Source organism: Sander vitreus, chromosome 19 (genome assembly GCF_031162955.1).
Source record: "Sander vitreus isolate 19-12246 chromosome 19, sanVit1, whole genome shotgun sequence".
In the NCBI taxonomy this organism is placed as follows: Eukaryota; Metazoa; Chordata; class Actinopteri; order Perciformes; family Percidae; genus Sander; species Sander vitreus.
The window spans coordinates 16,085,470-16,110,953 of NC_135873.1; the positions used below are offsets into that span (position 1 = coordinate 16,085,470).

General features: G+C 42.6%; 1 protein-coding gene across 1 annotated transcript in view; it reads right to left on the bottom strand.

Moving 5' to 3' along the window:
• Positions 1–25,484, bottom strand: part of LOC144534136 (mitogen-activated protein kinase kinase kinase 11) — a 49,327-nt gene that overhangs the window by 9,354 nt on the left and 14,489 nt on the right. The window contains exons 2-6 of the mRNA XM_078275874.1: positions 15,426–15,606; positions 9,430–9,578; positions 6,677–6,852; positions 5,331–5,583; positions 1,793–1,909 (exon numbers count right to left, since the gene is read on the bottom strand). Coding sequence (XP_078132000.1) covers positions 1,793–1,909; positions 5,331–5,583; positions 6,677–6,852; positions 9,430–9,578; positions 15,426–15,606 — 876 coding nt within the window. The remainder of the gene's footprint in view (positions 1–1,792; positions 1,910–5,330; positions 5,584–6,676; positions 6,853–9,429; positions 9,579–15,425; positions 15,607–25,484) is intronic.

Genomic DNA, 25,484 nt, shown 5'->3' on the forward strand with positions numbered 1-25,484 from the left:
ATTCAGGGGTTAAATTAAGGGGGATTTAATCACTGGGAACCATGCATATCTGTCCCAAATTCCATTCCAATGCATTGAAAGGTTGTTGAGATACCAGCTGACTGACTGACCGACCAACCAACCCTGCCATCCCTAGAGCTGTGGCGCTGCAACAGCCTGTCTGGGTTCTAATTCGCAATAATGACCGGCTCGCTCTTCATTATCCTTCCTATTCCACAGCCTATTACACACAGCTACTCATACAGAGGTTACCCGCTGGTAATGCCTGTGTCCCGGTCAGGACGGTTAACTTTACCGCCGACGAGCACGGCTCTCCTGGTCACTCCAGTTGGTGAGCTAACCGTGCAATCACTTCGTCCATGGCAACTGTCTGTTATCCATAGCAACGGTCTGTTATACAGAAACAGCAGACCGCAGAATGTTGTGACTGACCAATCAGAATGAAGTATTCAACCATTCAAGCCGTGTAATAAAAACACATGCATGTAGGGACAAGTACTGGAACTGGAATGACGAATAGGACTAGGAGAGACGCACATGACCCAAAACTAACCCTGCCCTCACAGATAGATGAGGATAGCAATATCCATAACCTGCCAGCTAATATGATACAGCATACAAATGCATCTTGTTATTTAATTCTCTAGAATATAACACAATGGGAGAAGATACCTTTTAGGCGATCATTCTATAAGTTTCATTGTGCCCTCCTATACTCATTTGTATCAACAGAACAAAAAATCCTGTTGAATAAAACTCTGTGCACTAACGCAAATCAATTTGGCAGTGTCTCTAGACAAATAAGTTTGGGAAGCCCAAGCCATAATTCACTGCTTGCTACTGAGAGGGCAAGCATAAATACCCACTAAACACATTTTAATGACAGACACACTTATGGCTTAGTGATACTCATTAAGGAAAGTCATTAGGAAGTAAAGAAAACCAGCCCTCGATTTGATGAATAAATGAAGCAGGCAGATGTTTTAAATTCACTACCCACTTTTATAGATAAATGTTTCACTGCAATTTGTGCTTTTAAGTCAACCCCCGGTGGTAATTGTTTAGAAGAAGAAAAGAAAAAAATGCTTTCATTGCCTGTCGCTACACCACAAATTTCCTTTTGGGTTTTGTTAAGACGCCCTGTGACCTACTGGCTACAATTTCCCTCCAAAGGGAAACGATCTCGGGGCGTTTTTCTAGGAGCCTGACAAGCAGAAGAGTAGTGTAAATCTCTGCCGCTGCTGCAACCCTTCTCAACCCCTTTCTCCTGGAGCAATGAATTCCTCCCTGCTTATTTTTAATTCAGTAAACCGCACTGTAGCCACTACATGCATATAAAACTGTGGACTCTTTCTGCATGGAAATTACAGCTCAATGGCTCCCCCCGCTGCAGTGATGGGAAAACTGCAGGCAAGGGGAGCAGAGCAGGGCTGCAGCGGGGGGAGAAAATAGCTGCTGAGAAGTGCTGAGCCGCTGAGAGGAAGTCAGATAATATTTGGACTGTTGAAAAGGGAAAAGGGTGTGTGTGTGTGTGTGAGAGAGAGAGAGAGAGAGAGAGAGAGAGAGAGAGAGAGAGAGAGTGTGAGAGAAAGAGGGGGCCCACAGGGAAACATGGGAAGACAAAAAAGACGAGTGGGTGGTTGAAAGCACATGAAAGGAGAGAATTTGGAAACTGGGAAAAGTAATGTTGCAACAGTCTGTGTGTGCACGCAAGACCTAAATGTCTCTGGAAGCACACAAACATGTGCACCTGCTTGTCTATCCAAGGGGGGGGGGGAATGACTGCACTCACGTTGAATTGCACGGAAGCGTGGGCCGAAGGAGGGTGAGGAGCCCGAACCCAAATCCGGAGAGTTCCGCCGCTTCTCCAGGCCTGGGGAAGCCTGCACCGTGATCTTATGGATGAAATCTGCAACACACAAACATATGTGACAGATGTTAGACCACCTGGATGGCAGGCAGACACCAACCAGAATACACACATAGGTTTTGGGTGTCCTCGCTCTACTTCCCATTCCTACATTCAAGAGTTGTCAGTTGTTTGGAAGGTTGCAATTCTTTTTTAGCTTCCTTATTTCTCTAAAACAGTCTGTATTGACTTTTATGGCAGTGGACATTCAGTGTAATACATGTTCTCACCTTGGTAACAAATGCGGTTTTCTTATAAAAAAAACTTAGCTATGTAAGCAGATTTCAGTAGCTTTAAGTTACATGGCTAATTTCTGCGCTGTATTTTAGTGGGAACTGGCTATTTCATCTTCAACATAACTGACTAGCTGTAACAGCATGTTACTACAACTAATACTTGCTACTAGCTAACATTGCTAATAACAAGCTACAGAACCCAGGATTGGTCAGAAGGGAAACTTTCAATAAATTATTCCCTAAAATGTGTCATTTCTTCCCTAAATTGACAAATGATTAACTCGTTTACTAATTTCAGGAATGATTTCCTGAAAGTTTTGACACTCCATAGCAATTAGCTACTAGCAGTAGCATGTAGCAGCAGTAGCAAGCTAGTAGCCTACTTACTTGCTGCTGAGAGTAGAAAGCAGCAATGCTAATGATGAGCTACACATCCTGGTGAGTATCAGAAGTAACATTTTATCTAAAAAAAAAAGTATTTATTAAGTTAGTAATTCACACCCTCAAATCATGAACAATTACCTCAAATGAACGTGCTCTCAATACATCCATTTCCTTCCCTCAATCCGTAATTTTTACCCTTGGCTTTCTTAATTCCTCCCCTTTTAATTAATGGTGACTACATTATGTTCTTAAATTACTTATTGAATATAAATTGGATATAAAAGATGACTCAATGTCATTTTTAAAATTGCGAATTAAATGCAGTGGTCTATAGTGAGAGTGTCAAGAGGGCACCGACAAATATAATGAAGTAGGTATAACTATTAATTTAAGGTAATGAAATAATTATGTAGTTTGACTACATGGCTTCATAAATCAATTGCTCAAGTTATAAATTCAAGGAAAGACATTCAGAAATAGTCAATTAAGGTAAAGAAATAAGAGTAATTTGCTAATGTACTCATAGCATTAGCTAGTACTTGCTTGTTGGACTAGCTTGCTGGCTAGCTAGCAAAAAAAAAACAAAAGCTAATATTTTGTTCGGTTTAACTGAGCTTACTCATGTACATAGTATTATTTAAAGACTAAAAGATGAAAAGATATTTCCTTCACAATAATATTCACTTACTTAAATTACTTAAAGTGTAACTGGAATGACAGCCATACCGCAGCAATTATGCTCAGCTATCTCCTTATTGGCAGCCTATTTGTTTCTCTGTATATTTAGCCACTATACTGCCATGACGGAGCCACATATGTGATGCAACTGCAAAGCCTCCATTAGCACAGCCACAGCCAGTGTGCCACACTGCATTTTACTGCACATACGTGCACATTTTGTGTATGTGACAAATTAAACCTTTAAATCCTAAATCCTGAATAAGAACATCCTAAGCATGTTCCTATTTATGTGTACTGGATAAAGCTTAATATATAAGTTACTCCACAGGGTACAATGTGAAAGAGCAACACAGGATGAAGGACAAAAAAAAAAAAAGATAATAATAATAATAATAATAATAATAATATTGGTGGAAAGAGGAAGGGGAAAAAAAGAAAGGAAGTCAGACAGATATGGTTAGGAGCAGAATAAAAACACAGACTAGGGAACTGGAGGGGAGAGGAGCGAGAGAAAACATGATGAGGAAGGGAGAGAGGCATAGAGTGAGAGCGAGAAATCGCAGCGAGGCCAGCCAGCAGTGTATCCACAGACAGGAAGTAACAAGGCGTGGTTGGCTCACTCTCCCCTCTCATCAAACCGCCCCCCCCGCACCACCACATCACCGCCCTGCTGCTGCTGGGAAAGGCCTAACCACAACACACACACACAGTGTATTTATGCATGCTTGCTCAGCCTAAAATTCACTCACACACGCATTGAAACACACTGGATGTGACCTGCAGCAGGCTGTGTGACTTTGTGATGGTAGAGGATAGATACATAAGCAGGAGGGAAAACAGAAGCAAAAACTGTGTGCTCGTCAGTGTTTTTCTATCAGACCTATGAGCCACCTTTCACAGGGTCAAAGCTTTATAGGCTACATCTACACTACTAGGTTTTTCATTTTTTAAGCGGCGTTTTGAGCCAAAAAACAACCTCCGTCCACACAAGAGTTTTAGCTCCAGTAGTGGAACTAATCTCCGTCCATATTAACACGTCTGACAACGCATACTGTATCACATGACCATTCGTATACACTGGGCATGTGCGCACCGGTGTAAACAGAAGGCACATTGTCTGACGTTACTCTGCGGTTGTAAATTATGAATGTATACGTTGAACATACATTGTTTTAACGGCTTGGAAATGCTGGAGTAGTGCGGACGTGAGGCATAAACGTCGCAAAAACATATTTGTTTTTAAACCAAAATAGTAGTAGTGTGGATGTAGCGTTAGTCACGATGGTCTGAATGTTGTTTCAGGGGGAAGGGGGACATGTTGAAGAGTTTGACATTTTTCGTGATGGAAATACAAGGAAACCATTTCTATTGTATGACAGCAGAAAATAGCGGCCTATTTTTTCTAAATATCAGCCTTTAAAACTGACATGGGTCCTGTCCTGATAGACCTTCAGCAAAGCCGTGCTACAAAATGGTTACAGCAATACAGTTGCATCACAGAACTCGCTCCCTCACTTCCTCCTACGTGCTCTCTTGTTTTGTTTTGTGTGCCTGTTGTTGTTTTTGTTGCTTCTTAAGACTGAGCCAGTAATGGCCCTTGAAATGGAATTTGTCGTCAAGACCGTTGGCTGACACAATCTGGCCAGCTGTTGATTTGTAACAGAACAACTCAAATACAGTTCAAACACAAACGCACGCACGCACGCACGCACACACACACACACACACACACACACACACACACACACACACACACACACACACTACGGCTGCTCGATTATGGAACAAAATCATAATCAACGATTATTTTGGTCAATACTGAAATCACGATTACTCGTCTTTTGGAAAGATGTGGCAATTATTGAACTTTAAAAAAAACAGTGACACAGTTAAACAAATCAACAGTGAAAACACCTAGAACTGTGACATTTCCCTTCATACTGCAACATACAAAAACTGACAAAATAATTGTTTATCCGGAAAATGTAATGTGCAAAATAATTGTTTTTTTCGAATACTCTGTTTATGTGATCGTCAGGAGCCGTGATTAATGCGATCATTAATCACGATTAAAGTTTCAAAGAATTGCATAGCCCACACACATGCACACGCACACACACCTTGAGGCATGCTGATCTTCTCGCCGTTCTTGCACTTGAGCTTGTGCTTCTTGAAGGTGCCCTTCCTCTTCTTGACGTTGGGCTTCTCCTGGTTCTGGTTCTGGTTCAGGTGGAGGATGAGGAGGCTGAGCTCGCGCTCAAACACGTCCTGCTCCCACTGGGCCAGCTGCTGCTCACGCTGCCGCAGGAACTCTTCGTGGGACTTCTGCTCCAGAGCCGCTCGCTTCAGCTCCTCCTCGCGGCACCGCAGCTCCTGGCGGAGGAGGAAGAGACGAGGAAGGGGATTAGTAGGAGCAGGTCACTGTCACGTAGGGCTGAGGTTTACACAGTGAAATGAGCTGCTATGGTTGGTTGTACTGATTGTGTACATGTTTACATGCACACTTTTATTCCACTATTATTCCGAATATGACAATATTCAGGTCATGTAAACGACATATTCTGTTTAGATATTCCGAATAAGAGCGTTTTTTCCAAATATAGCATTTTCTGAATAAGACATGTGGAATATGCCGGTATTATTGAGGTTTTAGAAGCATTTTTTTGGATGAATACAGCGCATTCCAAATATGCGTCTCAATTTGTTTTTTTCACAAGCGCAGTTTGCGACGGTTTACGGCCTCTTGCCTGTTTACAGCGTACGGTGATGTCTGCACGTTGCTTTGGTTGTTGTAAACAAACCAACGAGCCAACAGTTTGCAAGGCTGCGGAAGGGAGATGCAAAAAGAAAAAGGAGAAACACACCAACTTTTAAACATTATGAAAGACTTGGATAGCAACAGGTTTTTGGATATGCACAAACATCGCAACGCCGATGCTTTCAAGAAGGTGTTAGAAGGAATGAAAGAGGGACGCTGTGTTCACATGGTCGAAGAAGTCCGCCACCACTGGCGAACTTCCTATCCTTTAAAAATCCTGTTTTGCACGGCTGCATGTAAACGGGAATATTGGCGGAATATTCACTTCCATTAGCCATGGAAACAGCTTAGTCGGAATATCGTCTTTTTTGGAGTAAGGGCAGAAACCGGAATATTATGGGCATGTTAACATACTCACTGAAACCTTTCAGGAGCATTAAGTCAAGGTGGCACACAACTTGACAATTTGATATTTTATTTGATGTTTCCTAGATTACTGTGTGATCTCAAGGCACAACTGAAAAGGTTGGAGTGTATGGGTTGCTCCTCATAGAATCTTACATGCACCAAAGTCCAAAGTAAAATGAATGTATGAATGGATTTTTGCTTCTTTTTCAGGTCTATGTCAATAACGTAAAGGTGTAAGTGTGGCAGGAAGGAATAGCTGCTAAACAAATGGTTAACGAATACACACTGACTGCCTCTTACCTTCTCTTTAGCCCGGATTTCATCAAACATGTCCTGGATCTCCAGTTTCCAGTCCTCCTGCAGGGAGTGGAAGGATTCCTGCGGCATCTCTTCCTTCACCTGCTGCTCCAGGGCCATCAGCTGGGTCAGGATGGAGCTGAAATTGGGTCTGCGGTGGGGGTCCTGGTCCCAGCACTCTGTCACACACACACACACACACACACACACACACACACACACACACACACACACACACACACACACACACACACACACACACAGTCAGACCACTGCAGAGGAGGGTCTGGCTAGTCCACACAGCATTCCGGGATGGGAGAAAAACCTGCTCCGGTTTATTGGCATTTCTTTAAACCAATCACAATCGTCATGGGCGGCGCTAAGTGCCGGACGGAGCAACGGTGCCTCTGCTAAATAGCCTCTGGAAGGAACTTGTTTTGGTGGAACGTGTACGTTCAAAAGTTGTTTTAGTCGTGCAACAGAAAACTCAGATTGGACAGATAGTCTAGCTAGCTGTCTGGATTTACCCTGCAGAGATCTGAGGAGCAGTTAACCATAGTCCTCAGAAATCCACCGGAGTTTAGAACGCCAACACAAAGAAAGAGGAAGGTGACGGACATCCGGCCAAAAATGAGGGACATCCAGCGGAATTTCCGGCAGCACCTTAAAAATCCCGGAAATGAAACGTCGTCAATATAGACTAGGGTCCACACTGCAGCACTTGCAGAGTTTTTACTACACTCTCTAAAGCACATGTGTCAAACTCATGGCCCAAATCCGGCCCCTTGCAGACTTTGATCCGGCCCGCATATCAATTTAGGTTCCTGATAAATTTTGGCCCACCTAGTTTTTGTCACTTTTTCGGAATTTTATTTCACTTTTGCCACTTTTTCCGACTTTTTTGCTGCTTCTCCGACGTTTTTTTTCCCCGATGTTTTTGTGGCTTTATTCAACCTTCTTTGGCGCTTATTTCTATGGTGGCTTTCACACCTGAAAGTCCGAACCAAGGTCCAGACCAAGGTTCATGTTTTTGCATTTGATCTGGTAAGTTTTGGTTTCACGCTGCAGTTATGCAAGTGCACTAAAGATCTCAACGTGACAGAACTACGGACCAAACAAGGTAGGTGTGAAAGCCGCCTATGATGGCTAAGGAATTTGTTGCCGACTTCTTTAGGGCTTTATGTCGACCAAACTGTAGCGTGTGAGACATTTAATAATGCAGTTAAAGATATTTGACGTTTCTCTTAAATAAAAGCATTTCTATAAACTTTATGTCTGGCCCTTAATGTGATTCTTAATTTCCAGTGTGGCCCTAATTGAAGTTGAGTTTGACACTCCTGCTCTAAAGTATGAATGCATGGCTGTCCTCACACTAATGCAGACGGACCAAAGCAAAATAGTTATTAAAGGTGCTGTAGGTAGGATTGGGAAGATCCAGGACTTAGCCAAAAAATTTGAACATCAACAACTTCTCAGTCCCTCCCCCCTTTCTGCTAAAGCCCAAAACGGTCTCCTAAGACCCTCACCCCACAAGGGAGAATGAATGTGTGCGCATGAGCAGTGATTGACACGCAATTAGACACCCCCCCCCCCCCCCGGCCCTGATTGGTGCATCTGAACAGGGAGCGGTAGATTTTTGCAAATCCCACTCCAGGCTGTAGGTGGAGCCAGAGGAGCCAGATGTTTTTTTAAATGACCTGCTTCATGTAGTTCTACTGGAACATAGGGTCAGTTTCAGCAAATATGACAGACAGTTTTATAAGTCGTACCTACTGCACCTTTAAGCAGGATCATGTTGGGGGGGAAAAAATAAAGGCTCATTTAGTCTGGTACTGAGTGGAAAACTTCTGACATTAAAGTCGCCCCAATTCACATTTGTTTCTAGCAGTTTCACTTCTTTTTAGTGTTTTCTTGAATCGAGGGACCTGAAAAAAGGAAGTAACTCACTGGTTCACCATAATCCTTAGATATACTGATGTGCATTGGAGAGAAAAAAGGCCAATATTATCACCCTAAAGAAAGGCGGGAATCAGAATTGGGAGACTTAAAATCAGGTCAAAAGACTTACTAAGACGGATGTTTCTGCTCTCATTACACTTCATGTCCAATGAGTATCCTGCGTTGCCTCTAATTCTTTATTTACACATGGCACTTGTGTGAGCATAATCTAGAGTCAAGCTGATCACTTATTCAAAGTGTTATGCTTAATTAACTTGCTGTGGGGTTTTTTGCATAATTTGCTGCAACACTTTAGGCGGTACAAGCAGATCAAAAAACCAATCCGATAATTAATTAATCCTCTGAGGTGGCTATCAGTGGTTTTGTGCACTGATCTCTATTTTATATATATAAAAAGATATATAAAAGACCATCAGACATCAATAGAAGGGGCTCTAGAAGAATTTCTTCTTTTTGGCAAAAGCAGATAACTGGCTGGTAGCATGTTAGACCCAGGTGACATTTCATTTCAACTTAAAACCGAACAAAAGGAAGAAACATAAATTGGTACAAACATATTGCACAAGGTGGCTCTGGCACCAAAACACTTCCTCTCCGTGCCGCGGCCACGATATTAACAACATACAGGAATTTGTTTTTCTCAATTTCGACTCCGATTTAAGGAAATGGAAAGGGAGCGTGCGGAGGAAACCAATTTGATCGCACACAAGAGTACTCTCACACTACTGAACTGAAAGCCATTGCCTGAAACAGTGCGATGAGTGCGATCCATTACATTTCCAAACACGTGTTCCCACCTGACATGAGCTGAGCGAAGGGTTCGGGGCACGTGGAAGGGATGGGCAGGGTGAGCTTGTTGACAGCGACTCCGTAGGCAACGGCGAGTCCATCAATCCCTTTGTAGGGCGCCTCTCCCGTTAGCAGCTCCCACAGCAGAACGCCATAGCTGGAGGGGGGAAAACACAGGCATCAAGGCATGAGACTCTATACTCCAGAATTAGACACAGGATATATCCTAGAACAAGCGTCATGCAGTATTTTACAACACATACAGTAACGCGCTATCATAGGGCTGGGCGATAAAACGATCTCGATATGGGATCGCAATAAAATTCCGGTCGATAACGATGATTAACTTGGACATATTTTACTCGATTTGGATAGATCCAACAGCCTATTACACAGCAGAAATAAACGCCATTCCATTTCAGAAGGTGGCGGTACCAAAAGTTGTTTGCCAACCGGCAAAAAACGTCAATAGAAGAAGACGTTTTTGGCTTGCCCGTCAAAGTACACGCCCATTTCCTACGCAGAGCATTGTTTGAGCTACCGGCGCTGAAGAAATGAGCGGAACCGAGGGGAATGGGCACGAAAGCGACGGTGAAAGTGAACTTGCATCATCATCCAAAGCTGAGGAAATTGTTGACAAAAAAGGTAACGGTCGATATAAACGTCAATTATATGGAAGTGGTTTGGATATCTCAAAAGCGACAAAGCGCAGATTAACACGGTCTGCAAAATATGTCGGTCGGTGTCGACCAAGACGGGAAACGCAACCAATCTTTTCTGTCAGTTGAAAAGGTACCATCCCAGCGAACACAGCGAGAGTTTGAAAATGCGGGCCCATGTTAACGTTAGTCTGCCCACAAGTTTTGTCCAACGTCCTAGTGGTTCTTCTGCCGTTAGCAGCGCTAGCGGGGCTGAAAAACAACAATCAATCGTGTCGTCTTTTGCGACCATTGCCCCATATGAAAAGTGAATGTGATAGTAGTCACAGCTTTTAGTTTTATTTACATTACTTGCATTTACATTACTAACTTGTACTGTTTTGTTAAGGCAGATAAAGCATGTTTCCAAAGTTAAATGTTTACATTTAGAGGTTATTCAATATATTCTTTTATCACACAGTATATTCTAAACCAAGTCATGTTTGCACAGTTCAATGTTACATTATATTATTCTATTTTTTATGTTAATAAACTATATTCTAAAGTTTAACTAATGAACCCTCTGGTTTCTTCAGGCTTCGGTCATTATCAGGATACTCTTCAACCTGGCAGCATTATCAAATGATATATCGTGATAAATATCGATATTGATCAATATGGAAAAAATTATCGTGATCATAATTTTTTGCCATATCGCCCAGTCCTACGCTATCAGCATTGTTCGTATAATATTAAATAAGACCAGTCACCAAGAATTTGAATTTTACAATTGTTTTAATTTCTAGACTACTGCCATTTTTTTATATCTGTAAGCTGTCAATGCAAACTTAAAGGTCCCATATCATACTAATTTTCAGGTTCATACTTGTGTTTTGGTTTTCTATTAGAACATGTTCCCATGCTTTAATGTTCAAAAAACATATTATTTTGCTCATGTTGTCTGTCTGAATATACCTGTATTCTCCCTCTGTCTGAAACGCTCTGTTTTAGCGCCTGTCTCTTTAAGCCCCCCTCCTCCTCTATATCTTTATACATAGAGCATAGATATGAATTTCCAGCATGATATCAACATAACCCTTATGTGTGGAGAGGTAAAACACTGCAAGAAATGTTTTGGCATTCTGGACCAATTAGCTATCTGGACCGATCACATTAGACAGGAGGTAAGAGGAGAGGAATTAAAACTGGACCGATCCAGTCAAAATAGGTCTTCTATTAAAAATATCAGACACACAGCACACATACAGAGTATGCATGAAATAATAGGATACAATGTGAGATAATAATAGGATAGAATATAAGAACAAATAATTTAAAATATATACAAGTTGGGAATAAAAATGTAGAACCGTTTAACTAGTATTGATAAACTAGTTAAACTGACAGTAAAGAACTAAGACACATTTGTGTAGTGGAATACTTTTGCTTGGTCAAACAAACACAAAACACACACACACACACACACACATACACACACATACACATACACACACACACAGAGGCCTTTTGAGCCCACACAATGGGAGCAGTCCTGTGTCCTAAGAAGATGAAGCGTGGCGCAGGACTTGGATCTCCCACACTGTCAATTAGCCCTTGCCCGGACCTGACTGAACGCAGTGTGGAGGCTCGCTAAGTGGAGAGGGCAGGCCGCAGCCTTTTTTTATTTAGTTCTTTAATTACAACTTCCACACACTATGACACTATGTGCAGAAACGCTGTGTGCTGCTCCCCCGAAGGCGGTAGCCATCTTCGCGTGGTGGCTTTTGGAGAGGAGTGCCCGTGGACAGATGAGAAAGAATAGTAGAACAAAGATTACCCTTCATTTTCTGAGCAGGGCTGCCTGCACGGCCGCCCGCTCCTTGCTCATTTCACTGGGTTTTCCAGATTGTGCTGTGATTGCTGTGAAAATGAGCTTGCGTGGGTTTGTTGTTGACAGACAGGAGAGATAGAAACTGAGAGGATGTGTGTGTGAGATAGCGAGATGACACTGAACCCATTAAAGTACTAAAAAAACTCTACACTCTCGCTCCTTAAAAAAAGTACCATAGCAGAATTCTTTTTTTGTTGTTCTCAAGGACGATTTCAAAAAAGGTTCTCTGGAACAGCATGCCCAAGTGGTTTCACATAGACTCTGTGTGGGGCTGCAAAGAACCATTTAAGAATGGATTAAATGGTCCAAATCCACTGGATTAAAATTAAACCAGAGCATATGAGAGTAACTGCTATAACCACAATGCGCGAGAGCCATGAATGTGTATTATTGCTTTAATACATTATTTATCTTTTCCCTTATTGCTGAGCAAAAAAATAAAAGCAGCCTTCATTCGGAATGCAAATTCACATACGGCACTTAAACGCCACCATGAATCCCCTCTTTACAAATCAGTCATTATTATAAAACCACAAACCATAATCAAGGGACTCTTCTCTTTCTGTGTAGATGTGGCCAAACACACACAGATATGTGCGCACACACACACACACACACACACACACACACACACACACACACACACACACACACACACACACACACACACACACACACACACACACACACACAGAGCTATTCCCAGATAAAGGGCTGTGGTTAGGTCTGGTGTGTGGCCTCCTTCTCTGTCTATACTGGAGACAATGGGACAGTGTGCAGTACAGATGTCCCACAACAAAGCACAGAGCAGCTCTTTGAAGAGACGCCATCACATGGCTGCGGCCGTCTTTGCTTCAATCCATCACTCTGTGTCCCACCATCACTTCTCTGCACTTTGACCCTTTCCCCCTCGTTTTCAATCCTGTTTTCTGTCCACAGAGCCCTGCAGCGGGTCCACTGACCGGCTGAATCACTGCAGAGAATCACTAAAGTCTCTTTAATTATATTATAGATTATGCTTTTTGGCTGTTTCCCTTTCCTTTATTGTGTTATATATCTTTTGTTGTGCACGTTATAGGTTTACAAAGTGAAAAAGACCAAAGTCCACCCCAAAGGGACTTACCATCTCCAACAGAAAACACTGTTCACAAACTGCTCCAAACAGCTCTATTGTAGTCCAGCCTTTACTTCAGAGACAAACGTGGTCACTTTGGAACACACGTTATAATGCTCGCCTAGCTGCTAGCGTGGTGCGCCCTCAAACCAAGATTGTTAGAGCGGAGGCCCGAAGAGTTCAGCTAGTTGTATCGCCATGTCCAGGAGACAGCGCAGAATTAAAACGTTACATATGAACGTACGCATGAACATGTACGGCTGAGCCGCAACCATGGTTACCGGCTGAAGCGGGTTTGTTTTGGATGACACTAGCTTGCTTGTCATGGCCCACCTTATTCTGCTTCTGACTGGCTAGTAGTCCTTACCTAGGTACTGAGCATGTGTGACTCCCAACAAAGATGGAACAGAAGTGTGATGTCTCACTCAGTAGTTAAAACAGAGAGCTCAACACACAGGGTGAAAAGAGGAGCTGCAGCAACAAAAATATGGTGTTTTTTTTTTGTAGGGATAGACCGACTATTGGCCCTGGCTGATTATCGGGCCGTTTTTTTGGCAGTTTGCAGATTATCTGTGTCGCTTTTTATTTGCCTGATAACCGATAAAGTGAATGAATTAAAGTGTTCTACTTTGGCTCAGCTCCAGCTCTGTGTCTGTCCCTCAAGGTTCTAATTTATTAAATAATTGCTTAAAGCGTTTCAACAAAGTTTTGTGTTGGAGATTGTAACATTCCAAAATCTTAATTTTTACTGTATATGCATATCGGTTCCAAATATTGGTTATCGGTGTCATTAAACTACTAATAATCAGTATCGGCCTTGAAAAACCAGCATCGGTCGATCCCTAGTTTTTTGAAAATTAAACCATGTAGACTTATACAATTATGAACCTTTTTTTGGCTATGTAATAAACTACACACATTTTGGGAAAATTTTGATATCAGCCTAGAAATCTAGACCACCCTAGCGGCAGCAAATGTAATTTGCAGCCAGGGTCGTCTAGCAACTCTCCGTTGGCTTGCCAGCTGGAAAAACCAAATTCTGGTCAGGCCAATCACATCGTGTATAGAGTCGGTGGGCGGGCTTAACATAAGGACGGCAGAGTTGCGACGGTTCCGCGTGAATTCCCTGCTACTTGGAAACAAAGAAGATGAATCTATCAACTAGCGTTGCTCTGGTTGGCTATGAGTGCAGAGGGAATTTGAAAGACAACCGTTTAGCCCGTCCCTCGGATTGAGCCCTGCCAATGGTGAGTTCCCAGACCCAACATCTTGATGTGGGTCTGGCTTGTCAGGCTACCAAGATACTATTGATCACAAGTAAAAAAGCAATTACAAGAAACGATTAATCGATTAGTTGTTTGGTCTGTAAAATGTCAGAAAATGGTCCCAAAGCCCAAGATGACGTCCTCAAATGTCTTGTTTTGTCCACAACTCAAAGACATTCAGTTTACTGTCACAGAGGAGAGAAGAAACTAGAACATATTCATATTTAACAAGCTGGAAGCTGAAATGACCCAAACCGATTGATGATCGATTATCAAAATAGTATACGGTTAATTCAATAGTTGAACTAATTGATTAATCGATTCATCTTTGCAGCTCTATTATAATCATGCCACCTTTGTCCCTTTGTTTGTAAAGGAATAGTTTGACATTTTGGGAAATACACTAAGCTTAGCCCTAGCTTCATAGTTAACGTACAGACAGTAGAGTGGTATTGATTGTCTCATCTCACTCTCAGCAAGAAAGCGAATAATTCCTTCTTCCTTCCTTCTTCCTTCATGGTGCGGTGGCAGGGTTTTCTGCAGGTTTCATTAAGTCAACTTTAGGACCATTAGGAATTAAATTTAAGACCAACTAAGTGTTTATTAAGTATCGCTAAACTTGTACCCCAATACATAAAGAATAAAATCAGTTTAATGTCTGTGGTACAATCTGAAAGAGACTCACGGCAAGAACACAAAAGCTGATTGGCTGCAATATAAGTTGCATGTTGGTCTCATTTCTAGTCTGTGGACTAGCGAAATAAAGAAATAAAACAGAACGGAATTCTAAACATTCTAAAGCACTGTAGGGACATTTCAGTGAGCATTACCCCGATTCTCCACTGGGCACGCCTGTGCTGTGTTAGAGGTAGCGTTACCTGGACGTAGGAAAATTAAGACCCATTTTAAATCATTTAAGATCTACAACACAATACTTCAGCGAATTTAAGACTTTTTCAGGCTTTTGAAATGTTTGACTTTTTAAAAAGACCCCGCGGAAACCCTGTGTGATGACATAAATACCATAAAAGCACACCTGCACATATAATAAAAATCCCGGACCGAGCTTCCAAAACGTGCACACAGAAGCACTCACCTCCAGACGTCGCTGCCTTTGGAGAAGGTGGAGGACTTGATGACCTCGGGGGCCATCCAGGCGTAGGTGCCGGCCGTGCTCATCTTGGTGGTCTTGTGCCACTCTCTCGCCAGGCCGAAGTCCGTGATCTTCAACGTCAGACCCTCCATACATTCATTCTCTATGGGCTGAGCCAGAAGGACTGCAGGAAGGAAGGACAAGTAGGGAGGAAGGGAGGAAGAGAGGAAGGGAGGACTGTTAACCTTTTAAACAGGTAAATGTGTTAAGTGATTAAACTGCAATGAAATTGAATGAGCTTTTTTCTTTGTTTTTATTACCAATACCGTGACTTCTAAACAGGTTCCTAAACGATACTTTTTTCGATACCAATTTTATAAAACAAAAAGGAATTACAACATCACACATTATGGCACAAATCTTTTTATTTATTTTCCAGCTCCTACTACGAGAGCCCAGTCTCTGTGCGTAACGAGTTTTTCCCTGCGTGTCTCTACGACGTGTAATGCTTAAAGCCCATGACAAATTCTACGTAATGACAACAACACTGTCGTTGCATGCACATGACACAAGCCTTCCGGGAAATTTGGTGTTGAATGACAAGATATTTGTCGATACTTTATAGGCAATTCGGTCGTTGCCTAAAAAGTACTGAATTTGGTACCCAGCCCTATATTTCATATTGGCATTTTTCCCAAGACATGAAATATTAATAATTCATGTCAAGTTTTATTTCAATAATGTCACAATCCATATCAATGCCACTTTAATATTGTCCCTTTTCATGACAATAGTGTTGTCCCAATGGCCACAGTGGCATTCATCTTTCCTGTTTCCTATAGGCTATCACACCTGCAGACTACCATCATGTCAACACTGATGTGCACTTAGTTACCAATCTGAATCAGAAGTGGGTCTCTGTCACATTAAATATAGTCTAGATCGACAAGACAATCTTGTCTGAGTTTTCTGTTGCACGACTAAAACTACTTTTGAACGTACACATGTTCCACCAAAACAAGTTCCTTCCTGAGGCTATTTTGCAGAGGCGCTGTCATAGCGCCCAAGATGATTGTGATTGGTTTAAAGAAATGCCAGTAAACCAGACCGAGTTTTTCTCCCATCCCGGAATGTTGTGTGGACTAGCCAGACCTTCCTCATCGGCGCCGTGGAGGGCGATATGGAGAAAATCAAAGATCAATGAAATTGCAATATTGTTTAATGTATTAAACAATATTGCAATTTCATTGATCTTTGATTTTCTCCATATCGCCCAGCCCTACCGTGAACACAGAGTTGGTAAATCACCAACCTGCCTAATTTGGCTGCAAACTGAATGTTTGTAAGGGATCCAGATTACATCAAAAGATGGTATTTGAATGTGTTGCAGGTCCTAATTTAGCAATGAATATAGTCATTGAAATGCTGTGGAACTAGTGACCATAGGTAACCTACATTCTAAAAAAAACTTTAACTTGTGACCAAGATGTCTCGACACCTTTTGACCTTACCCAAACCATGTTTACTGGGACTTTATGTACCCTAAATCTACTGAGAAGGGAGGGGATTTTTTTCTCCAGAATTGACGAGCCCTTATCGATAGGGAGGGACACACCTAGAGCTGGGTATTGTTCAAAAATGTACAATATGTACGGGCATACATTCCACTGGGGACAGGGGGACATGTCCCCCCCACTTTTCAAAATCCAGTTTGTGTCCCCTTTTAAAGATACTTTTGTAAAAAAATCTAAATAACATTAGAGATCTTCATTATAAAGGGTTTAAACAATGTTATCCATGTTTGTTCAATGAACCATAAACAATGAATGAACATGCACCTGTTGAACGGTCGAAAAGACAATAACAGCTTGCAGGCGGTTGGCAATTAAGGTCACAGTTATAAGAAAATGAGGAAAGTAAAGAGACCTTTCTACTGACTCTGAAAAACACCAAAAGAAAGATGCCCTGGGTCCCTGCTAAAGGCATGGTGCAAGGAGGCATGAGGACAGCAGATGTGGCCAGGGCAATACATTGCAATGTCCCTACTGTGAGACGCCTAAGACAGCGCTACAGGGAGACGGGAAGCACAGCTGATCGTCCTCGCAGTGGCAGACCACGTGTAACAACACCTGCATAGGATCGGTACATCCGAATATCACACCTGCTGGACAGGTACAGGATGGCAACAACAACCGCAGGAACTGGCCAGTCTGGTGCAGAACATGAGGAGGAGATGTACTGCAGTACTTAATGAACTGGCCAGTCTGGTGCAGTACATGAGGAGGAGATGTACTGCAGTACTTAATGAACTGGCCAGTCTGGTGCAGTACATGAGGAGGAGATGTACTGCAGTACTTAATGAACTGGCCAGTCTGGAGCAGTACATGAGGAGGAGATGCACTGCAGTACTTAATGCAGCTGGTGGCCACACCAGATACTGAGGGCTACTTTTGATTTTGACCCCCCCCCCTTTGTTCAGGGAAACATTATTCCATTTCTGTCACATGTCTGTGAAAATTGTTCAGTTTATGTCTTAGTTGTTAAATCTTTTAATGTTCATACAAATATTTGCATAAGTTAAGTTTGCTTAAAATATAAAAGCAGTTGAAAGTGACGTTTCTTTGCTGAGTACTGTATACAAGTCTCGGTGATCGGCTTCTATTTTAAACAATAAAGAAAGTAAGACATCTTTTCTTATACATAGTTTAGTAGGCTACTATTCTTTCTAGGAGAATTTATCATTATGATCAACTTCATTATTTCCTGGATTTTGTATCACCGTATAGTTCCTAAATGTATGGAGATATGCAGGAAATGGGATTCAAATTGAAAATGTTTTTTTTTTTTTGGCGGAGGACTCCCAGACGCCCTGTTTTGTGTCTCCCTGCCCTAGTCACACCTGACAGCAACAGCATGGCTTAATCAGATGTGGATGACCGATATTCAAGAATGGGTCTCTAAACATAGATGCAAACACAGAAGTCCAAAATAAGAAAAGTATACACTGTAAAATGTAATAACCTATAAGTAAACACATTTTGGTGACCAGCCAGTGTTATGAAACCGCGCAGCGTTTGGAAGGCTTTGTTTCTATGAAAATAGAATATAATGCAGAGGATGTCGGTTGCTGCGGTGTGACTCTGTGTCACATGTCTCAGTGTGATCGGCAGCCGTGCCTCTCTTCCCCTTTGCTGGCAGGCTGGGCACCGCTACAGGCAAGGCAGGCCATCAAACGCAGGGAGGAGAAGCAGCAAAGAATTTGACTTATTATAGGGAAGTAAGACTCCTGCTATTTGCAGTCACTTTCCGACTTTCTGGCCTCTGCACTGTTTTCCTTGTTCTTTTCTTTTTTTCTTCCTATTGACTGTGTATTTCACTGAAAAATTTATTTTCTCCAGTCTCTCTTTTCTTTAACCACACAAATATGAAATGGATCTTCTTCTACACATGTGAACGACTCTCTCTCTCTTTGTTGTCTATGTCTTTGTCTCTCTCTCTCTGACATCCTGTGCCTCGTAGCCCAGAGGCAGCAAGTTTGACGTCACAAAGGAATGCATCACAAGAGGTTGTGTTGTCTGCTGTGTGTGTGTGTGTGTGTGTGTGTGTGTGTGTGTGTGTGTGTGTGTGTACGGGATGGGAGACATGGCTCTTTCATAATGTATTTGCACAACAATTTCGGCCCTCAGTTTTGCTGAAAGCACACATGCAGACACCTTCCACAGCAACGGCATCTGTGATTTAGTCCACTCTGTCTCTTAAGATGACGAAAGGTGCAAAGACAGACAGACAGACAGACAGACAGACAGACAGACAATCAATGGAGGCTTCGACTTCACGTTCTTAACAGCCTCCCTTTATTCTAACAGCCAGATAAATGGGGGGGGAGACAAAGCACCTAACGATGTCCATCACAAAAACTTTCACATGGATTTCTGCCTGGAGAAGGCTGCACAAACAATAAAATAGCAAAAGTAGCCAACGGCCAAAACAAAAACAACCTCTACAGTGAGAAAGAAAGTGCCAGCTCATTTAACCTTTTTTGCTGAAAATCAATTTCTGTCCACTCTATGGCATGAGTCATTGTTTCTGTCAATTCCACAGACCCCTCAGGGAGGGGGAGGGGGGGTGGTGCTGGTGTTGAAAGAGGGGAGGGGGGGATGGCTGGTAATTATTGCAATAGGCCCTGATCCCGTACTCTACTTTTTATGCCCGCCTGGCAGTAAGCATCTGGTAAAAACAAGCCCCGGTCAGTCACCCTTATTCCCCACCCAGGCGCTCGCTTGCTGCGCCGGTGACCCCATGACTTCCAGGAAGTCAATCGGTATCGGCCAATTAGCCGGTGGATGGGCTCTTCCTTAAAAAAAAAATAAATAAAATAAAAAATAAAATTTTTTGTTGTTCCCGCTTGCCGTTCATTGTGCACAATAAGCAGAGAGCTATTTTAGGAAACTGAGGTTAAGAGGTGTCACGTGGCAGCAGACACTGACAGACACAGATGGGAGGGGGGGGTGAGTGGGGGTGCTGTGGTAGAGCGAGCAGAGGGGACAGAGGACGGAGAGAGGTGCTGAATGACGATCCTTATCATATGATTGAGAGAGACGGGGCACAGAGAACAGGGTCTACGCCTAGGAACGCAGAATGATAGAAAATGGCGCGCGCGCACGGTCACACACACACACAAAGCACTCATTCTGCAAACGGATGCACACACAGACACTTAACACACTCACATTCTGTGCGTTTTATTTTTAGCAATGCACCCAGCTGCACACAAGCAAAGTATGAGAAATCTCTGCGCACACAGACACAAATGCACACACACACACACACACACACACACACACACACACACACACACACACACACATAGTGTGCATATGCCAATTTAAATTGTTTATAGGTATATTTAGGGACAATCCCAACACTACCATTCCATTGTACTCCCGATCGTTGTTGAGATAGCGGAGTAGGGCTACGTGACCCTCCAAACAGGTTTTTCAGATGCACACTCAAGTAAGTGTTATGAAAAATCCTTGCGACTCTGTGACAATGTGTGTGTGTGTGTGTGTGTGTGTGTGTGTGTGTCTCTCTCTCTCTCTGTGTGCCTGTTCGCATGTCTCACTCTAAACACAGCTGAGAAGTCAAAACAGCCAAAATCACCATAAACCTGGGTGTTTCTTGCAACCTGCTCTATAACCTGGATAATACTGTTAGTAGTATTCTATCCATCATGTGATGTTAATACAGTTAACTAGAGTTATGCTGGGAGAGGGGCAAAATAACAATCCCTGGTCCCAAGCCTTTCTTACACCAGTGCAGTACTCACTCACACTCACACACACACACACACACACATGCATTAGGGGTGGGGGAAAAAATATTTCCGCGATATTTTCCGTGGCAATACTGTATCCATACATGGACTTCAAATATCGATCTTTTATTATATGAATCACATGATGGTACTAGAATAATACAAAAAAATGTAAAGTAAGATGAACCCAGCGAAATGTATCCATTAAGATAAAACAGGTTTTCCTTAGGGGACATAATTTGAAGTTGGAAAAAAATAAAATCGCAATAATATGGCGATTCCCACCACTATCATGCATGCACATATGGGTCCACGACACTCATCTATGCATATGCACACACACATGCAACTAAGCATAGAAACAAACAAAATGCAAATCCACACACACAAGTAACAAAAGCATTTCAGCAGTCTCAGCACAAACCCACAGCACATTCTTCTTCCATTTCCTGAGCTAAGGCGGAGTGCATCGACAGTTCAGTGCTGCTCAGCCTCCCTCCTCTCGCCGCCACCACCATCGCACTGACGACGGCTGCCGCATGAGTCAGCTGCTTACTGGACGGTATGTGGCAACACGTTGTGTCCAAATCAGCCGCTGACCCACATAACATTAAGTCTGCTGTTGACATCTTCAAAACTGTACTGGAAAGTTGAAGTTTTAAGTAGTGCACTGAAGTCTGGACAGGATAACTTCAGTGTACTGTGGAGGGAACCAGTCCACATATCCTTAATGGCCTCCAAGCTGTATAGAGAGCTATAGAAACAGCACCAACATAAATAGCTTTCTGCATATGAGCAGCATATGTGGGAAGTCAGGATTTAGGGAAAGGGTTTGGACCTAATCAACTTATACTTAAACTTGTCTTACAAGACAAGGATACACAGGATTTTTTATTATCGGCATCTTCTTTTATCTCTCACCTGGCATCACATTTTGTGTGTTGACAAAAGTGGCAAACGGAACAGGAAATCCACCTCTCCTTCACAGGATAACGGCGAGTATCACAACTAGATCAGTCCTGCCCAGACACAACGTCTTCCTGACACAAAGGCGAAACCAACAATGTCACCACAAAAACACTGTGACAGATCACCATGGCAACGGGACTCTGTTTGGTATTGTTTGCTGTTTAGAAACAAGGAGTGCGTCAGTTGCAGACATGACTCCTACCAGCAGCAGCCAGTGTTTGGTGCTGTGGCTGACTCAACTCAATCCAACGGTTGGCTTAGCGAGAATCCCAGTGGCAGGGATTTATGGTGCATTCCAGGGCTGATGTTATGTGTACATACGCTTACCTGTCTGACAAAAGCACAACCATGGCCATCCTGAGCGAACACGGACTATTCACACTGGCCACCTTCTTCACGTGTTATCCAACAAGAGGCCTAGAATCTATTTGGATTTTGTAACAGCTGGGTAAAATGCAGAAAAATCAGTTTGACCGCTTAAAAATGAGACCGTGAAATTTGAAATCAAGTGGATTGGTTTCCAGGAACTTGCTCTGACATCACTACAGACGTAGTGGCCTTCTATTTTTCGAGAAAGTCATAGCAGACAAAGAACAGACTTGCTAAGTGATTATCTGCAACATCAGATGGCTGGCAATGCCAATGCATAAAGCTGACTGTTTGCAGGAGGGTGGTGTTGTTGGGGGATTTTTTTTTAATTTTTTATTATTACCGCCCCCCAATATTACCTAACCCAAAGTTATGTTTCAGTTTGGTTTCTTTGTTTGTTTGTCAGCAGGATTACAGGGGAAACTACTAGCACGATTTTCTTAAACCTTGGTGGAAGGGTGTAGCATGGGCGAAGGAAATACCCATTCAATTCTGGAGATGATCCAAATAACAGGGCGGATATACAAATTATTTATTCTTTTCATCAACACTGCGGCATAGGGAACGGCTTTGGCAGAGGTCTGCACTCTCTAAATTACCTTCTAGTTATTATTGGATTAAACATTGGGTTTATCTGCTCTAATGTAAACTGCAATCATTAGCGTGCCAAGCTAATTAGCTTATAACTTAGTAACCAAGCGTTACTTACAAGGGCAAGGAGCATATCATGAAATAACTAGGTTTCATTAGGTTAAGGGGTTACATACTATTGATAGTTAAATACCTTTAACTACCATGTGTAGTGTGTGGAAGAAATAAAAAACATAAAATTGACATAACTATGATCTCACATTTTCCATATCATACTTATATTTCTAGGACTAGTATTTTTAACCAACTCATAGAGCCAACGTTAATTAGCTAGCTAGCTAGCTAGACCTGATCAAATCTGCCAGCCTGTTGTCATTTTAAAGAGTTTTTTTTGGCGTTTTAGGCCTTTATTGGATAGGACAGCTTAAACATTAAAGGGGAGAGAGGGGGGAATGACATGCAGCAAAGGGTCGCAGGTTGAATTTGAACCTGCGGCCAATGCGTCAAGGACTAAGCCTCCATATCTGGACGTGTGCTCTACCAGGTGAGCTACCTAGGCGCATGCCAGTTGTCATTTTAGCTGGCTAAATGGATAGTTGCCAGCTGGAAATGAGAGGTCTGCGTTTGTCTACCTCTATCTTAAATCAAGGGCCCATTGTTCCAAAAATGGCTAAGAATTTCCAGTGGCAAATCTGCCACCGTTATCATTTTAAGTTGCATGTGGTGGTGTGGTGTGAGAAAGCAAAGCTTGGCAGGCATAGCAACAGTAGCTAAAGGGGGCTTAGCAAACATTCTGAGAGCATACTGAGAGCAAAAGTTTGTAAAGGGTCAACGTCCTGCTCAGGGATATTTGGGACGATATGTGGCTGGTGCTAAACATACAGTACATGTAGTGATAGAGGCCGTAACCTTTCAGCTGCAGGACACTCTTTCTGTAACCATCCATCGCTGTCACAAGAACGTGCCAGATGCAAAAGTCAACTCCACAAAGCCGCTCTCTGCCTTTTCACTCTGCACCTCACTTAATTATGTTTTCTCTAGAATTCAGCGCTGGATCTCCATCGCCATCTCTCACCGCATTTTTCTCAAGTATGCTATCGTTCCTCACCCCCTCTAATCTCTGGTGGTAAGACTGATATATCAGTGTGTGAGCATATGAGGCAGCTATTTGTTCTTGTGGCTAAAAAAAAAATGATATTTTGTGTTCATTTTTCAAAGCAGAAAACAAGACAGGCTAAAATATCTGAAAAATAAAGTAAACACTGACCAAAAGTCCAAATTGTGTCAAATTCTTACAACTGTATCGGCTTTTAAATACCCACATCGGCTCAACCTAAGCCTCCTCTATGCTCTCTCTACCTTCCTCCCTCCCTCCCCCCCTCTTCCCTGCGCTGCACCCGTAGGCGAAAGGGAGAATTCCGGCAGGGCGGGGGCTTTCCCCAGGAAGAACGAGAGCTTTGTCCCCAGAGGGACACGGCCATAGGCTGACAGACAGTCTGGCAACCTCTGACCAGGCAGCCAAGTGAGTGAGAGTGAGAGAGAGGGAGTGATAGGGCATAATCACGGTGCAGAAGATGAAACTAACGCTGGAGTTTCGTCTCAGCTCAGGGGCACGCAACGAGTTCACCGAGTGTAGGAACGTCAGTGAGTTTACAAAGCATGGCCACGGTCTGAGGTGGCAGTTCTTTTCTCATTTGATGTATGTAAAGACAAAGTTTTGGTTCAGGTTCTACATTTCACATTCACCCTCTACACCACGGTGCTGCCATTAGAACAAACCTGAAATGTTTGTTTTATTGGTACATGGTTATAATATCCCTCTGCATGGTGGAATGTGTTGACACACTTACAATGACCCAGATTGATGTGTGACACACTCCGTGCTCTGCTGTTGGAGAAGTTGATCAGGTTTGTCAGGTCTCTCCAGGTTGTTAGCGGTCTAATCCTATCACTTAAGTCAAGAACTAATGTGTTGCTTTAACTGTTGGGCTGCTTCTTAAAAACTATGGGGTTTTGGACAACATTGTACTGGGGGTTTATACATGATTCCTTGTGCACAGTGTCTGTTGTCAGGTACTGGGAGGTCCTGAAAACGGTCACTTATTAACAATCCAGTGCTGTTGAAATTTAACCTTCATTAACGCCATTTTCTTATTAACTCAGACAGGTCATTACTTGCTTGATGCTCGGAGGTCAAGGTAGTAAGGGAGGGAGCGCTGATGTTCTAGTAGGGATTGGTATCGTTTGGCTTTTTTCCCCCAATACCGGTGCAAAAGCTGTGGCAGAAAAAAGAAAAAAAAGAAGAGCCCAAAACGACAGTTGGCGACCTTGAGGTACGGCTTGTTTATTGCTAAGGCCATATGGTCAAATTTAAACGATTTATTTTGAATGTAATAACAATAACTTATTTCACCAGTCAATTTCTGTTAAACAACAAAAAGAAAAACCAATAGATGGCAGATACTTTACAACACAAATGTGAGTTTCTTGAGTTGCACTTGAATGCACCATGAGCTTACGAGGTATAGTTGAATGCACCATGAAGTCCTATCAGTGTTGTTTCTGAGACAACGTTAGCAGTAGCCTTGGTATCTGCAAAGCTAGTCCCCTCTGTGTCTTAAGCTGCAGACAGATGTACGTCCCGGTGTTGGAATCCTTTCCAAACGCAGCCACACGTTAGGCCGCTTAGCTGTCAGCATTTAAAGCCAGCTACAAGCTAACAGTAGGCTAACATTATCTGCTGCCAAGGGTAATGTTAACTACCGTCACATGCAGTGATGCTTCTGTTGCGCAGGCATTTAAGTGTCACCAAAATGATA